The sequence below is a fragment of the Scleropages formosus genome, chromosome 20, assembly GCF_900964775.1.
Source record: "Scleropages formosus chromosome 20, fSclFor1.1, whole genome shotgun sequence".
Classification (NCBI taxonomy): domain Eukaryota; kingdom Metazoa; phylum Chordata; class Actinopteri; order Osteoglossiformes; family Osteoglossidae; genus Scleropages; species Scleropages formosus.
The window spans coordinates 21,249,753-21,266,601 of NC_041825.1; the positions used below are offsets into that span (position 1 = coordinate 21,249,753).

The 16,849-nt window shown below is 44.4% G+C and overlaps 1 protein-coding gene across 4 annotated transcripts in view; it reads left to right on the forward strand.

Annotated features, from left to right (window-relative positions):
• The window catches only part of ptger1a (prostaglandin E receptor 1a (subtype EP1)), a 43,494-nt gene extending 26,823 nt beyond the window's left edge, over positions 1 to 16,671 (forward strand). For 2 of the 4 annotated variants that reach the window (XM_018761921.2, XM_018761922.2), the window contains exons 2-3: positions 11,537 to 12,440; positions 15,615 to 16,671. In XM_018761921.2, the coding sequence (XP_018617437.1) occupies positions 11,580 to 12,440; positions 15,615 to 15,884 (1,131 nt within the window). In that variant the 5' untranslated portion in view covers positions 11,537 to 11,579 and the 3' untranslated portion in view covers positions 15,885 to 16,671. Of the gene's footprint in view, positions 1 to 9,242; positions 9,578 to 11,536; positions 12,441 to 15,614 lie in introns of those variants that run through there. The other 2 variants (XM_018761919.2, XM_018761920.2) reach the window with 2 other exon arrangements.
• The last annotated feature ends 178 nt before the right edge of the window (positions 16,672 to 16,849 follow it).

The following is a 16,849-nucleotide window of genomic DNA, read 5'->3' on the forward strand; positions in this document are numbered from 1 at the left end:
GAAATTTCATTCCCGGCAAGTCCTAAATGTGTTAATGCTTTAACAGCAAGGTATTCATTCAAGCCTCATACTCTTAGATAAAGATTGTCAATTTTGATGGTTTCTTAGTGACCTTTTACTGGAACAGGCAGCCGAAAGCTTTTTCTAATGCTATATTTGCCCTTGGCCACACTTAAATTGGAATTTTCCTAACCATTTCAGCCTTTTCCCTCCAATTTTAATTTTCCCTGATGCACGGGTATGCTTCTCTGCCATTCTCCATCCTTGGTTCCACCATCCTCATGAATGCTCCACTCTGTTCCCCCTGAGTCCTTTAAGGATATTTCACCCTCTAAGCACGAGAATTATGAAAGCTTTCATTGCTGGCAGCCAGCACCCTGCAGGCACCTGGCGGGTCAACGTAGCTAAGCTCATAGCCTCCACTGAAGGGATCTTGGCTTTAAACCTGTCTTCTTCTGTGAAATGTGTTTCACCATGAGGGGTGCTCCAAGAAACAATCGGGCAATTACCAGATCTAAAACTTGGTCGAATACTGACCATGCTACACAACTGTTCTTCACTACCTGGGCTTCAGACCATTATCTTTATGTAGCAAAGGATAATATGAACTCTTAGCCACATAGAAAATATACAGTTGTAAACTTGAAGAAGAATTCATACATCTACTTTAAAACCCCCCTGAAAATGTTGGCACAAAGAACAAAAGTATCACCTCCTGAATAAAAGGTATTTGCCAATCCAAACCAAAACAGCATAAAAACATAACTTTCTAAAAAGAGAAGAGTGCATAAATTATACAGCTTTCTCTCTTCCAGAGAAAACAACAATTCCACCAGTCCCCCAGCAGTACCTCCTCGAATTTACAAATCAGCTACTTACAATAATTTGCAGTAGGGTGACATTTATTCTTATAAAAAAACTGCGCTCCAAAAAAAATCTAGACAATTTTACACAAAATTGGAAATTTTTCCAAGACCAGAACCACTTAAAGACTTTAAACTTTAAAAGACCCTGATAAGGCCCTATGTAAGTTTTTTTTTATATATATAAATCTGAAGAAAGTCTATATATCTTGTCACACAATTGTATTTTGAAAACTATCCCTTTTAGTTATGCAGACTTCATGTGCTCATAAAATAAAGTGTGATATAAAAGTACTTAAACCAGTTCATGACTGAGGGTTCAGTTCAGCAATGATTCTCTGAGCATGGCAGGAGCCCAAGGCTCACAAGAGGTGTTGGCTGTCAACACCCAAAAAAAACACACCGGCTTTGAATCCTCTGGCAAACAATTCTTTATGCTTTGGGAATTTGCTGGATGCTTTGATTAACATTACTCAATTTATCACGTGTACAGAGTATTTCTGTCTTGCAAAGCCATTGTCTGTCAATAATGAGAGTTAGAAGAAAATATAGGTTTTCCTCTACAGAAAGTACAAGTTAAATGTATTGTGAAACTTCAGGTTTTCCTGGAAGAACTGCCAGTTAGGACAGAGATTTTTTATGTCATCGTCACATACTTTTCAGAGAATCTGTTACATATTCCAAGTAAAAAGTCATCTGAGAAGGACATCTTCAGATCCAGACAGCACAACGGTTGTGTGTCACCCTATAATCTGAAAATTGCCAGTGCAAATTGTCATCCTACAGATTATGTTTAGGGAAGGTAGTTACCTTCAATTGCTCCAGTGAAGAACCCTACTGTCTAAATACTCTAGGTAAACAACGGTATGGTTCTTTGGCTGGAGGCATCGGCTGAATAACTTCCGATAAGATACATCTGAAGAGCTCTCAGTTCTTCAACCAATAATCATTTTTCTATTTTCAACATTATTCATTTAGACATTGCCTTTAAAAACTGTTCTTTCAATCTGAAGGTAAAAAAGCAGTTCAGGCAGCCACAAATTGATAAACCAAATTCTCTGCTTGATTTCAACCAGATTGGAGACATCGAGCCATGATAAATGTGCAAATTTGAATTCCACAGTTGATGTAAAATATATGGTCAGTGGAAGACTTGCATATCTTATGGGGAGAGGAATATTCCAGCTGTGGGGTAAATCAAGAGACTGTCTGCATCTGACGGCCTCTACTCTGAAGAACCCAAGAGCAGCTGCCAGTGAGGCAAACTTTATGTTTCCAGGACAAACAAGCTTCGTTCCAGTCTTAGTCATGCGTTTATCAATGTCCATCCTGAATGCTGATCTGCATATTCATACACAGACATCCCAGACTATTTTGATCATCATGTGGATTTAAGAGACAGATGGTAGATACAGCATGATATTTGACTCAGAATATGTCCTGGTACGGTGTTGTAAAACTATGTCCTGCTGTTGTGTTGTGTTTGTTTTAAACCTTTATTGAGCCCATGGTGCCTCTGGACAGGCTGCCAACCTCAAGACTCTTTCTTTGTGTTCCTCACCACTGAAGTACCATAGTATGATTGAATCTACAATGGTACACACGGATGTTTTTGTCAATATAATTATTATGCGGTTGTTTAAAGAAAACGGGGGCACGGTGGTGCAGTGGGCTTGGCCTGTGCCTGCTCTCTGATGGGTCTGGGGTTCGAGTCCCACTTAGGGTGCCCTGCGGTGGACTGGCGTCCCGTCCGGGGTGCGTCCCCTCCCCCTCCAGCCTTGCACCTTATGTTGCTGGGTTAGGCTTTGACTCGCCATGACCCCGCTTGGGATAAGCGGCTTCACTCAGTGTGTGCATGTGCTTAGAGGAAGTGGGTAGCATAGCAGATAGCACTCTTAGCTTTGGGACCCAAGGTTGCAGATTCAAATCCCACCTCTAGGTGTAGTCCTGTTGATCAATGTACTTGTGGCTCTAGTGAAATTACCCAGCTGTATAAATGGGTTAATAAATGTAAATGGTTACCAGTTGAAAGTCACAACTGAAATAGAGGTATCGCTTACAAATGTTCTCCTGGAGCACCGAAGCCAGCTTTTGATCAGTGGTAACTAAAACCAATTTGAAAAGAGCAAGCAGGTGAATAGCTGAGTATCAGTCAAGCATTGGACAGTGGTGTGATGTGATTATTCAAAACTCTGTTGGAGCCTATGACTTGTTATCTTTTGCATTTCGTAGTTAGGTCATTGCTTAGCTGATACTTCTATCTACAATCTTACTTACCTGCACAACTGCAGATGGTGTTGGAAAACAAATCTCACTATCTGTTGTAAGTGGAGGGCTTTGGGAGGGAGCTGAACCAGTAACGTTGAGGTTGCCATTGGGAATCCTCAACCACCAGTACCATGTTTCCAGGGCTTCTGCAAACAGAAAAAGGAGAGAACTGAAACAAACTTTCGAGGCAGTCTGAGAAAATTAATGACAGGCACTGAAAGCAATGTTTTGACAACTTTATCTTACAATCAGAGAAATGAAACTTTACCACAGTACTGAGATCTAAGTGTTATGAAAAGCTCTCCAAATTGCACTGTAGACACCCCTTTCAAAATGCCCCCTTTCAAAACGCCCGTCTCTTCTTTGGCTGGAACACATTCAAAGCACAGCAGGTTGAGCAAGGAGTGAGACTGTGGTTTTTGGGTTCATTCTGTGGTCTAAGAGACCAGAGAGGGAATATCATGAACCAGACGTGGTGTTGGAGGACCCTTGGCGTGTGGGGGCCAAATGGCAACTCTAAGTGAGGGATAATTACAGGGAGAATGGAGGGATGTGGAAAGACGCCTTCTGCCGCCAAGCGCTTGACTAGTGCTCCTCTTGTCCGAGCGCTGTGGCCGCAGAACAGAGCTGTCTCAGCTTTGGTTTTCGTGTTCCAACATCAACATCCCAAAAATGTGCTACTCCAAGACTTAAGCCTAACCTCTCATAGATGTTAGATGTAAGGGCTTCATGCAGTGGCAAGTCATCGTTCCTGGATGTGGTCATTGTACCTTTCAGCATGTGTTATCAGATCAGGAGTCCTCACACAAAGCTTTGAAACAAATCTTCTCACCCATCAAGCTTGGAAGGTTTAGATGTTTCGGTCTGAACATCTACTCTTCTGCCAAAGAGTTCAATTGGCTTTTATAAACGTTGTGCATACGAGAGGTGTGTAGACTTTTTCACCATTCTCACTTTGTAGGTGTGAATTTATTTGGGTCTTCTGAACACAGCAATACGTTTGCTTGTAGTTATTGCTTATGATATCCTCATCTTTTATTTCACAGCCATTGTGGTTGAGTGTCTTGTTAATGTAGCCGTGTCAATACAACTGCATGCCAAGGAATCACTTCTTTCTGATGAATAACTTTTGCTGAAAAATGGATGCATATACACACACAGCAAATTTGATTTTTGAGAGATTTTAGGTGGAAAACAGAGGTAGAAAAGTCAGCATCATTACAATCATAACCTGAAATAAATATGGCTTTAGCACAACTAATTCTCCTCTTCCTCATTCTCTCCCTCTTTCTTCAAAACTGAGATGTATATAACATGTTTCAGACAACTTTCCTCCAAGCCACAAGTGTTAGTCCAAGGCTGACTGATTAAGTCAAATAAACACACTCACCTACTGTATCTCCAGCACACTGCACCATGTCTGGAACACATGTGGTGAAGACTGCAATATATAAATTTGACATATTTTCTAAGCTGTCGGCCTCAAGACAAGAAGCCCTCTGTTTTCTGCTTGTCCAAAAATATAAAAGTAGCCGTCAAGTGAGAAATTTGCGAAATAACTGAACAGTTCTTGTTAAATGGACTCATATGGCACATAGGGATGATCTAGATGAATCTGCATGCAGTTGCACATTTTAGGTCTGAAGTGTATGTAGCAGTCTCCTCACAATGCGTGTTTATTCACGAGCAGTTTTTGCCTTTCATACCCTAATCAATGTAAAATATGATATATTGATAGTCACCTGATCATAGGACTGATGCAGCCTTAATTTGACAAATACTCCTACTTCTTCGTTTGCAGCTTTTCAGTAGCCCGTATTAGTCCTGTCATTATATCGTAATTTCACTGGATAAATCTTTAATTACATCACTTTAATGAAATTCACGTACATGGTCAGATATTGTTCTATAGGGACAGTTCACCATACGTACAGAATTAAGTACATCTGTGTACATTGTGCAAACCAGTATGCAGTAAGCCAGGAGTCCGTGTCACATACACACATTCAACCCACATTGATGAACGTACATTTCTACATGTAGTATCATTTATAACATTCATTATCAAAAAAATATTGGTGTTATTTTAGAGTTTAAAAAAAATTGAATTTCAAAGCAAAAATCAAATAGCAGTAAAAGTCAGTGACTGTTTTAATTCTGTAGTGTTGGATATAAATAATTCTATATGTTGTACTTTTGATAAGGTAATTATGAACAGAAAACTGCGTTTCTAGTACAGTGTGGAAACCAGCAGTGTATCAGCTGCCCCCTTCCCATGTGGGAAAGATCTGCAGTATGTGGATCATGTAAATGTTGTGTATGTATTACTACAATTTTCAGAACTCTTGCGACCCTTTTCATATATAAGCTGTTAACCCAGTACATCCAATTTATGGATTTTTTTTAGAATATTTCAGTGAAATGATGCAATAAAGTGGGCATACTGGCATATTCTTTCCATATGAACTTGCACTGAATTATGTATGTTTTAACATGTTGGAATCAATGGGGGGGGCGATGCAGTGGGCTTCACTGGGTCCTGCTCCCTGGTGGGTCTGAGGTTTGAATCCCGCTTGGGGTGCCTTGCGACAAACTGGTGTCCCATCCTGGGTGTGTCCCCTCCCACTCCAGCCTTGTGCCCTATGTTGCCGGGTTAGGCTCCAGTTCGCTGCGACCCTGCATGGGAGAAGCAGTTTCAGACAGTGTGTGTGTGTGTGCGTGTGTGTGTGTGTGTGTGTGTGTGTGTGTGTGTGAGTGAGTCACTGAATTAATATGAATATCCACAGTGAGCTGAGTAGCAGCCTCTAGTAAGAAACTAGTATGGGTCTGAAGGATTTCTCATTTGGTGTGACTGTGGATGTCTGGTGAATACCAGTCACACCAAACTAGAAGCGTTCAGCCAGTCTCTGCTGTGTGTGTGTGTTTCTGACATTACCAATTACCAGAAATTACCAGTTTCCTTCTCACCTCCTTGCTGTCCTGCGCAGGGGGTCTTTTGAGGTCAAACATTACATCCTGGTTTCCTGATGGGAACTCGATGCTTCCTGGCAGTCCTCCTCTACGGTCACACTAATTTTGCTGTCACTGGGTTAGAGAACATGTTCTGCTTTTATAAAATGACTCATAGCTTTAATTTCACCACCGAAATGATTTCAGTGGAACTGGACTAACAAACCGGGATGAGAAATTTAAGAAATTGTTTATATTTGTGCATATTTGGTATTTTGTTCTTCGCCCCCTCCCCTACACAAAGATGCTCATTAATTTGCAGAAGTAAGCAAACTCATTAGTTCAGTGTGACAACTTAATGTATTGCAGTGATTTAAGAATGCTCCACACTTAAAAGCTTTCTGCAAGCATATATCTTAGCAACATGTTAAAATCTCACATAATCTACTTCGCAAGTGTAGGGGGAGTGCGGTGGGTTTGACCACATCCTGCTCTCCAGTGGGTTTGGGGTTCGAGTCCCGCTTGGGGCACCTTGCAGTAGACTGGCATCCTTTCCTGAGTGTGTCCCCTCCCCATCCAGCCTTATGCCCTGTGCTGCTGAGTTAGACTCTGGTTCACCACAACCCTGCATGGGATAAGTAGTTTTAGTTAACGTGTGTGTACTTTGCAGACAAGAAGGTATTTCATGCAGTCATAATTAGAAGTTGTTTTCAGTCATGCAGGAAATTAAGACAAATTTTCCACCTGTGTTTTTGCTTTGACTGGCATGACTAAATAGCATAGTGTTTTAGAGGCTGTTGCAGAACATCATGCACTATACTATACTTGGTATACTTCCAAAACGTTTGCTGTCAAATCATTTATTCGCTTACCCCTTTTGATCATGTTAATCATGGTAATTTACTCTGTAACTTGGAACTCCTGGGCAGCAGAGCAAAGTGACGCTATTCCACAGGAGGGAGGGATGGATCGCTAGGGTATCTCAACTGGCTGATTCACAGTAGCTCCGAAAGACCAGGAGCCTATGACCTGCTGGCTGCACGTGTATGCATGACTGAGCTGCGGTCAGCTTCCTGGGGGGGTTAAGAGCTGCAAACAAACAACTGAACTTCAGAATTATACGCTAAAAATACTGGTTAAGGAATCGAGTGCAGTATTATCATGGAAAATCTTCAGCTATTGTGCCTGTGACCTTCGGCGTACCCCTTTTTTTGGAGCATCAGTCATGTCTGGGAATTTTTGTGGGGACTCAGTTTGGTTTTAATTAAGTGCTATAACATTTAAGAGGAAACATGCAAGGCTTTTTAGATTTTGTGTACAATTTTATTTATGAAAGTGTCTGTGTTATTAAGGGATTTAGTGCGTGAGCATCATGCAATGAAGAGGCACATGCACAAGCAATCAAACCATTAAATATAGAGCACTGTTAGGAATGTGTGAGTACTACACCACAGGAATGCAAGGAGGCTTCGGCCCTGCATAACTTATCCAACGCATGGAGTAAAACAGGGATGTGCTGAGTAAAAGCCGGCCAGCAACGAGGATGAACTCGTGGTGCTGCACACAATGCCCTCCCTCAGTCCTCAGGCTTTACTCATAGGTAACTTATCAGGAAGAAGTTATTGGGCCCTAGCATTCATATGACAAATTAGGAGGGCAATGGACGTAAGCCTGTCAACATTTTCTGAGCCCTACAGCTGAGTGTAAGAACATCCTTTGCAGCATTTTTATGTTAACGTGCAGAGAAATCATAACGAAGGCTGCTCGATTTACTGAAGTATTGACTTTGGCGATGTTTGTGCGCAATATTTGGATGAGTGACCCAGTGTAAGTAGTGTATCTAGCAGTGTACGTCACCTTGGTGAATAAGGTGTGTGGGCTCATAACACTACACAGAGTTCATTGGAAGTTGCTTTGCATGTAAATATTTCATGTATCATTTATAGCTCTCTTGCCTTTACCATTAGGCTGCCTGTTCCCACTCAGTTTCTTTTTCATTATATAGATATGCCAGCAAAGCTATTTTCCAGAATCGCAGTTTATAGTAGTAACTATGACCTGATGAATGACAGCCATTTCTTGAGCAAATGCCCAGAAGTTTAACAACTTGTCAGGTGTTGGGGGAATAAAAAATATTAGCAATAGTACTGCGTAGAGTCATGCGCAAAAATTTTGGAGCGGGGGGAGATCTGGCTCGCTTGGGCATTGATGGGACACTCCCCAGGGGTGTAACAGGGAATTCTGGGCCCTCTGCAAGAATATTGCTCTGCTCTCCTCCCCTTATATAGAATCAGGCCCCTAGAATCATCACCACCATCTGGCACCGGTACCATTTGCACTGATACTGACACTGACCACCCCCCCCCCCCCCCACCTCCCCCATGCATGTTCACACATGAATTGCTCATTTGTGTTTTCATGCAATGGGGATGTGGTGGCACAGCGGGTTTGGCCTGTGCCTGCTCTCTGGTGGACCTGGGGTTCAAGTCCTGCTTGGGATGCCTTGCGATGGACTGGCGTCCCATCCTGGGTGTGTCCCCTTCCCCCTCCGGCCTTACGCCCTGTGTTGCCGGGTAGGCTCCGGTTTCCCGTGACCCCGTGAGGGACAAGCGGTTCTGAAAATGTGTGTGTGTGTGTGTGTGTTTTCATGCAATGGGGATGTGGTGGCACAGCGGGTTTGGCCTGTGCCTGCTCTCTGGTGGACCTGGGGTTCAAGTCCTGCTTGGGATGCCTTGCGATGGACTGGCGTCCCATCCTGGGTGTGTCCCCTTCCCCTCCAGCCTTGCACCCTGTGTTGCTGCGACCCTCCTAAGGGTAAGCAGTTTCAGTCGACGCGTGCGTTCTCATGCAAGTCAAGGTTAACTCTGCAAGAAATATAAGCGCTGCCATTGCACGTAAACAGCTGGACCGCTTAAGTATTTTCCTCCTCTCGGTCCTTCTTGCCTGTGCAGATGTGCTCATTTCAGCATCACAGCGTGGAAGGGAAAGGCCGCCCTGGAGGCTGAGGTGTGGAGCTCTGCTGTGAGCGCGGAGCGCTTTTGCGCCGCTGCGCTGCGTGTGACTCGCAAAGCCCCCTAGCGGCCGCTCCTCGCACACGCCGCGTATAAATGAGACGAGTGATGGACCCGAGAGCAATAAGTACAGGACAGTGGGGTTCACACACATCACTCGTCACACCTCACACGCACGCTGCGCATCGGTCCTCCCACGTCCCGTCCGCAGTGCAGCCCGCAGCGCCAGGCCTGTCCAGGAACAGCCGGGCTCTGCTGGGGCGCAGCGGGTGGGGGAGCAACATGCGGCGCGGCTGTGCGGCGCTGGGACGCGGCGGTCCGCTGCGTTCAGCAGGGTGACAGGACAGAGGATCGACCCGGGAAGCCCGGGAGCAGCTGTCACCGTGGAGCCTCCCGAACTTCGCAGCGATCCAAACTCCAGCTCAGCCCCGAGTGCCTGGTATGGGCTCTTTAAATCCCGCAAACAGCTCTGAAACGCAGCAGCAGGTACTGTAAATCGTGTAATTCCTTTTCAGAGCTTAAGTTTCTTTTTATCAGTGAGTCGCGCGCGCGGTGACTGACGGACGCGACTCTTCTTATCTATCTTGGCGTGCGCGTGACGCGCGACACGGACGCGGTGCGCTGCTGTGAGTCCCGCGCTCGAGCGTGTGTTGAGCGTGCGTGTGGTGCGCGTGAAGGGCATCCCGCACACGCTCGACCACCTGTTTAACACACACAGGCACCCAATTCAAGAATTCGTCGTTGGCGTCATCGCTGTGTGATCAGTGCGGATCTGAAACCTTTCTATTCTCGCACGGTTATTATTAATTATCTGCTTAAATACTAGTAATCTCACTGTAAATTATTTTGCTAATAATGCCACTACTCTTTAAATTCAGAAAACACAAATTTATTTGTTTATTTATCTTTTTTTTTAATGAATTGCGACCGAGGAGTGTTTACTGGTAGATTAGGTGGACCATATTATTTAAAGAATTTAAATTAATGTTCACTTTTTTACTCTCATGACATTATGATTGAAATGAGAAGATTTGTGGAAGGATGGATGGAAGGCGCGTTTCAGATAAAAAAAGTACACGGTTATGCTGCTAAAACAGCGGTTTAGATGGGATGACGTAGTAAATTGAAATCGATTAATCGATCGCTTTTGCGCGAGGAAACGGCCAATTTTACAACTGGATTTTATGTCACATGTTGCACGGAAAACTAATTCCCTTACTGCCTTTAATGTATTTTTAAAATGCCATATTCCTCATTAGCGTTCAGAAATATTACAACATTTTCATTTACAAAAGTGAAAAGAGAACCATTATTGCATCACAATATAATAATTTGATAAATTTTTTTTTTTTTTTTTTTTTTTACAAAAACCTCAAGGCAAAGAAGACCTTTTTCATTTTAATCTGACTGAATAATTATTAAGCACTTATGTGCAAGTGCTGTGCTGGTGATGTGTCTATTCGCCGATCAAAGGTGCTGTTTTCTGGCCACAAACAACAATATACTGTATCAGATGGGTAAAAAAAAAAATAGAAAAAAAAATCATTTATGGATTCCGAGTCACATTTTGCACTTTGTGCGGGCGTCATGTCTTAAAACGCTGCCCCGGGGTGTGATGTTGGAGGCCGAGCTCGGTGGAATGTACACTCCGCTCCAGGGACTTTCAGCAGGACACGTTACAACTTGTCCTTTTCAATCTGATTCGAAGGCTGAGCAGTAAACATAACTGTACATTTTCTGCTTTGGTCTCGAGAGAAGTAATGCTTGAAGGCAACGTGGCGGTTAACAGCGCCCTGCTGCAGACCTGAAGGTCACGGAAAGGGCCCCGATGGATTTCCGCTGGACGCTGCTCTTCCAAAAAACCACCTGTGTAAATATGTGAAATCATATGCGGTTCTGCGCATGTCGCAGTGGCCGCGTTTTCATGGCCTTTAAATGCAGCAAAATCCAGTGCGAAGGGATGAAGGCCTCCTTCATCGTTTTAACGCGTTGCCCCTGGCATGTTCACTTGTTGTGTTTGTGAGAAATATCAGAAAAATGCCATAAACGAAACAAAGGCGCAACAGCTGCATTGTGACATCACAATATAATGCTTTCATCCAAGCTGTATTTTTATTAATGTAAATTTTTGTCCACAGACCAAGATTTACAATGCTTAACTATGCTTATTAATAGGCACAGTGATACTTTTAAGTAAAAGCTGTTGATTGATAATATGATGATTGATAATATGATTTCATAATGCTTCACAGCGCTGGGTCGGTTTTTACAGGACAGATGGGTATTATTGCATGTCTCCGTTTCGTCACGTCTGTGACACAGTAGGGGACGGATGACTTTGGCTGCTGGCGTTGATTTGCGTTTCACTTTTCACGACGATGCTGCGTGATTACTTTTCTGCGTATTGATCGATTGGTTGATCGAGTGTCCTATTCCTCTCCTTAGCGTCCCCTCTCTGCAAAGGGGCTCTGACTGTCCGCGCCCAGTGATGCTATCCATGCAGCGCTCCAACGTGTCGGGCCCTGCCGCGCTTGGGCCTTTCTCCAACCACAGCCAAGGCGTGGCGCTCATGTCAGCCGTGGCCCGACGGGACAACCTGACGGCGGGGAAGAGTGCGCAAGACACTGGCAAACCCATGGCGGCCGCACTCTCCATGACCCTGGGCGTCCTGTCCAACATCGTGGCACTGATCATCCTTGCCAAGGCCTACGCCCAGATGCGCCGGCGCTCCAAGGCCACCTTCCTCCTGTTCGCCAGCTCCCTGGTGCTCACAGACTTTGCGGGGCACATCATCCCCGGTGCCCTGGTGATGCACCTTTACCTCTCGGGCGGAGTGTCCTTGCCGCATGACTCGGGCGATGCCCTGTGCCAGTTCCTTGGTGGCAGCATGGTATTCTTTGGCCTGTGCCCGCTTTTCCTGGGCTGTGCCATGGCAGCGGAGCGGTGCCTGGGTGTGACGCGGCCCCTGCTTCACGCCGCGCTGGTCACCAAAACACGGACCAAACTCTGCCTGTCCGCCATCTGGCTGGCCGCGCTCTTTGTTGCCCTGCTGCCCAGCTTCCAACTGGGCGCCTACACCTACCAGTATCCGGGTACCTGGTGCTTCATCAAAGTGCTGGAGAACACCAGGGGCAGCGATGTGGCCTTCGTCTTGCTGTTCTCTGGCCTGGGCCTGGCCTCGCTGGCCGTGGCGCTGGTCTGCAACACCATCAGTGGACTCACCCTGGTACTAGCCAGGCTGAGGAGAAAGCTCTCCAACCGCCGCTCCGCCAAGTCCCATGACATCGAGATGGTGGTACAGCTCGTAGGCATCATGGTCACATCGTGTATCTGCTGGAGCCCCCTACTGGTGAGTAGATGCTCCAGCAGGGTTCAGGGAGAAGAGCGTTCGATGGATTTTCGTGCTGAGCTCTTATGTTACCTATTCCGGGCTGAAAGAAGCCATTGACCATGTCTCAGTGGGATTCGTTCTTCTGCGTGTGACACCATTTCAAGGAAGTGAGAAGGTTAGGATTTCAGAAATTCAATTTTTTTGTTTTCCTTTTAGGAATTGCTGCGCCATTGAAACATTCTAATTAGGATTTGGGAGATTAGGGAGATCCATAATTCAAACAACTGGAATTAAATTAGGCTCCTCTGGCTGCGCAGCTCAATAACATTACAGGGCCAGCTGTGTCTGCTGGTGAGTAGCTGCTCCAGCGAGGTTCGAGGGGAATGGGCTTCAATGGATTTTCATGACGAGTTCTCCTCTTTCTTGTGCTGAGCTGAAAAAGCCATTAACTGTTTCTCCATAAGATGTTTTTTAGTGTGTTACTAGATTTCAAGGAAATGAAAAGGTTATGAATTCAAACACACGATGTCTACAACCGTTTGTCCCGAGTGGGGTCGCGGCGAGCCGGATCCCAGCTTGACGGTGCAGGGCGCGGGGCCGAGGGGGGAGGGGACACAGCCTGGATGGGACGCCAGTCCGCCGCAGGGCACCCCAAGCAGGACTCGAACCCTAGACACCACATGGCGAGCCCTGGCCAAACCTGCTGCCCCCCCCCGTTATGAATTCATAAAAAGCATTTTTCTATCTTATTTTTACAAACGGTTGTGAAATCAAAATATTAGTACTGTCCATATTAAGGCAATCAGCAGATGCATCATCATGCAAACAGTGGGAATTAAATCATTAACTTAATTCTTATCAAGTACACACAGGATTTTGAATTGCTTGTCTAAGAGGGATACAAAAAAAAACGTGTGCTTATGAATTGATTTCTTTGGATTTTAGGACTTGAAAATCTTTTTTGGAAACCTTGCCATATCCTTTTTTTTAAATAGTAAAGCAGAGGGTTAAACCTGCGATACTCAGTTGTGTTTGGCTTGTGCAATAAGCTTAACACAAACATACAGAAGTAAAGATAAACACAGCCTGCAACATCCCATGCAGCTGCAGCAGCCAACAATGAGATTAAAACAAAGTATTTTTAAATTATATGTTTAAAATACAGGGATCCAGTGCTTCTGAGTCTGTGATTTCACCGCACACCTTCACGCTACGCTTCTCAGCCTTGTTTTACCGTAACCGGCTGTGTCACTAGGAAGCACGCCAAAGTGAAGGTAGCAGATTGCAGCCGCTGGGGATGTTTGATAACTCCAGACACCTCGTGGTTCACAACAAGTTCACAACAAGTTCAAGGGACACTAATTGCCCAAGTAATCACGTCTTACTGACACACAGAGAAGAAATTAAAATATTTTGAGACTATTTGATGGAGAAAATCTGGACGGTTGCTGTTTACTGTCCTATTATGGAATACACACACACACACTGACTGAAACCACTTGTCCCAAGTAGGGTTGCGGCAAACCGAAGCCTAACCCGGCAGCACAGGGCGCAGGGCTGGAGGGGGAAGGGACACACCCTGGACGGGACGCCAGTCCATTGCAGGGCACCCCAAGCATGACTCGAACCCTCAACCCACCAGAGAGCAGGCACGGGCCAAACCCGCTGCGCCCCCCACACCCCCCCGGATGGAATATATAAGTGTTGGGAAAAAAATTAAAAGAAGATCATTCAAAGGGTCATAATGGGACACAAAAACGGAGAAAGCAGCCAAATCATACCAAACTACTTTAAATGTGTATCTGTATTATTATACATTTTGAGTATGTGGCTTTGTTATTTTTTATATTTCGTGTAACAAAAATACATTTTGGAAACACAGTATGTTTTTTTGATGTATGAATTTTTGAATCTGTGCGCTATTATGTTTAGTATAAGGTAGACAGTCTGCTTGTCCATGTTTTTGTAATTAACCAATACCGGGGGGCTTCAGTGTGTGCATTTGTGTGTATGTTACATTCACGTCTCTTCATATACGATCATCAGCTTGACTCTTAGTGGAGCGAATAAGGAATAAAATCAAAGCTGATAAAATGTTAGATTTTTAAAAAATTGCCAAGATAGTTTTCGTTTAAAAAAATGATGCTTCACAGCACCGTTGTAGTAAAGTTATAGGATAGCTGGAAAACATTGTGAAATAGTCTGAATTTTAATTTTATATGAATTTTATACTCGTGATCCTAGTGACACTCCTTGTTTCGGGGGAAAGCTGTCCCATATGAAACATACTATCATCTTTTTTATATAACTTACACTGAATCACTGTGTGGTGAAGAAAGACGTAAACTTGTCATATTTACACGATTTTGGCTACTTTCGAGCGTTTCATAAGCGAATTTAATTTAGCATTGTTTGGATTGCAGACAGTGTTTGCACCGCTCGTGATTTACTGTTCATTTATTTGGATAGCATATGTTTTATACCCTGCAATGGACTACATTTATATTTATTTAACAGATGCTTTTCTCCAAAGTGACTTCCAATGAACTCTATGTAGTGTTATCAGCCAACACATCTTATTCACCAAGGTGACTTACACTGCTAGATACACTTCTTACACTGGGTCACTCATCCATACATCAGTGGAACACACACACACACACACACACACACACACACACACACACTATAGGTGAACATGAACAGCATGTCATCTTTGGACTGTGGGAGGAAACCAGAGCACCCGGAGGAAACCCACACAGACACGGGGAGAACATGCAAACTCCCCACAGACTGAGCAGGGATCAAACCCATGTCTGCTTATACCACGCAGGTGCTGTGAGACAGCAGCTCTACTCGCTGTGCCATCATGCCACCCATCACATCCCATGTAGGGTGTACCTTCCTTAGCCCTGCACCCTGTGCTTCTGGGATAGGCTCAAAACCACCACAAGGCTGATTTGGACCGGCAATTAACAGTATTGAGTGAGTGACCGTGAATGAATGAATGAATGAATGAATGAATGAATGTTTTGTATAGTTTCCCTGTGTTCCTGTTCGTGTTCCTCTTCAAAGAAACAGTTAGGTTACGGAAGCATTTCACTCAGAGTTTCATTGTGGTGTTTAATTTTTTTATGAAGGATTTGCAGTAATGAAATAAGTATTGAACAGGGCAGTGTCTCTGGTTCCCAGATCTTTGGCCTGATGTCGGTGACGCGCTCCTACAGCAGCTCCCTTGGGGAGGATGTGGACGTCTACAAGACCCTGATGGTGATGGGGGTCCGTCTGGCATCATGGAACCAGATCCTGGACCCCTGGGTGTACATACTGCTGCGGAGGGCTGTGCTGAGGAAGATCTACTTCATCACCAAGCAGCAGGCAGACCTGAGGGGCAGCACCTTCCGCCGTTGGGAGGTTAGCTCCTTCCAGAGCTCTGAGAAGAATGCCGTAAACAGGATCTGAGAAGCACAAACAGCCCCCAGGGCGAGGTTGCTTGGGAGGGATGGTGATGGGATGAGCGAGGAGGCATTTTCCCTTTATTTGCTTTGTCTCCGGCCAGCCACTCTACTGAAATAGTCAAATTTCGTCCCCGTTCTTTGTGTGTACTATAAACAGGAATTGGACTCAAGACGGATTCTGTTGTTGCATGGCAAACAATGGCTCTACTTATACAGATGGGTAGAGATATTGGGACAGGACACTAGCATTTACACGCAACCCCCTTTGACCGGCAGCTTCACCACCTGAAGACAGCATGGGCAGACTCAATGAAGAGTGCACGTCCCCGAAGATAACGAGACGTGGCCTCCGCTCTCTGAGGAATCCAGACACCTGAAAATGATGGAGAGGGTGTGGCTCGTGTGGGTTGGCCAGCATTAATCTCTGTTATTGATGCCAAGGACCTGCCTCCAGCTCATTCCAACCCACTGACTAACACCTGGCAATGAGATTGCGCACAATCACAGCCATTGGTCCACATGGTTAGAGCCAGAGACGCTGCAAACTTAAGACACTATATTTAAATTGTGTGCATTCTTGAATTTTTCAAGTATTTTTGAAGCTTAGGCTCATTACTCTTTACTGAGAAGTACTAGTTCTCATGAGCAGCCTGTGCTGTTTGTCATTTAAACTGAAAATAAAAAATGAATGCTAAGTTAAAAGTAAAGGCTATGTTTTAGACATGTGAAAAAGCTGTTTTGTGTACATTAGTGTATATAAAATGCATACATGTTGTAAATACAATGTTTACTGCCCAAGTGTTTTTTTTTTCCCAGTTCTTTGGGGATGTAAGTTATGTCATGTAAATTGATTGACTATTAATTTTAAATAAAAAAAAATATATTCATCATGTTTAAACAATTCATATTTTCCTTCTCAACATATAAACAGAAGGATATAACAGCCTAATTCAGTTCAAGGCATACTAT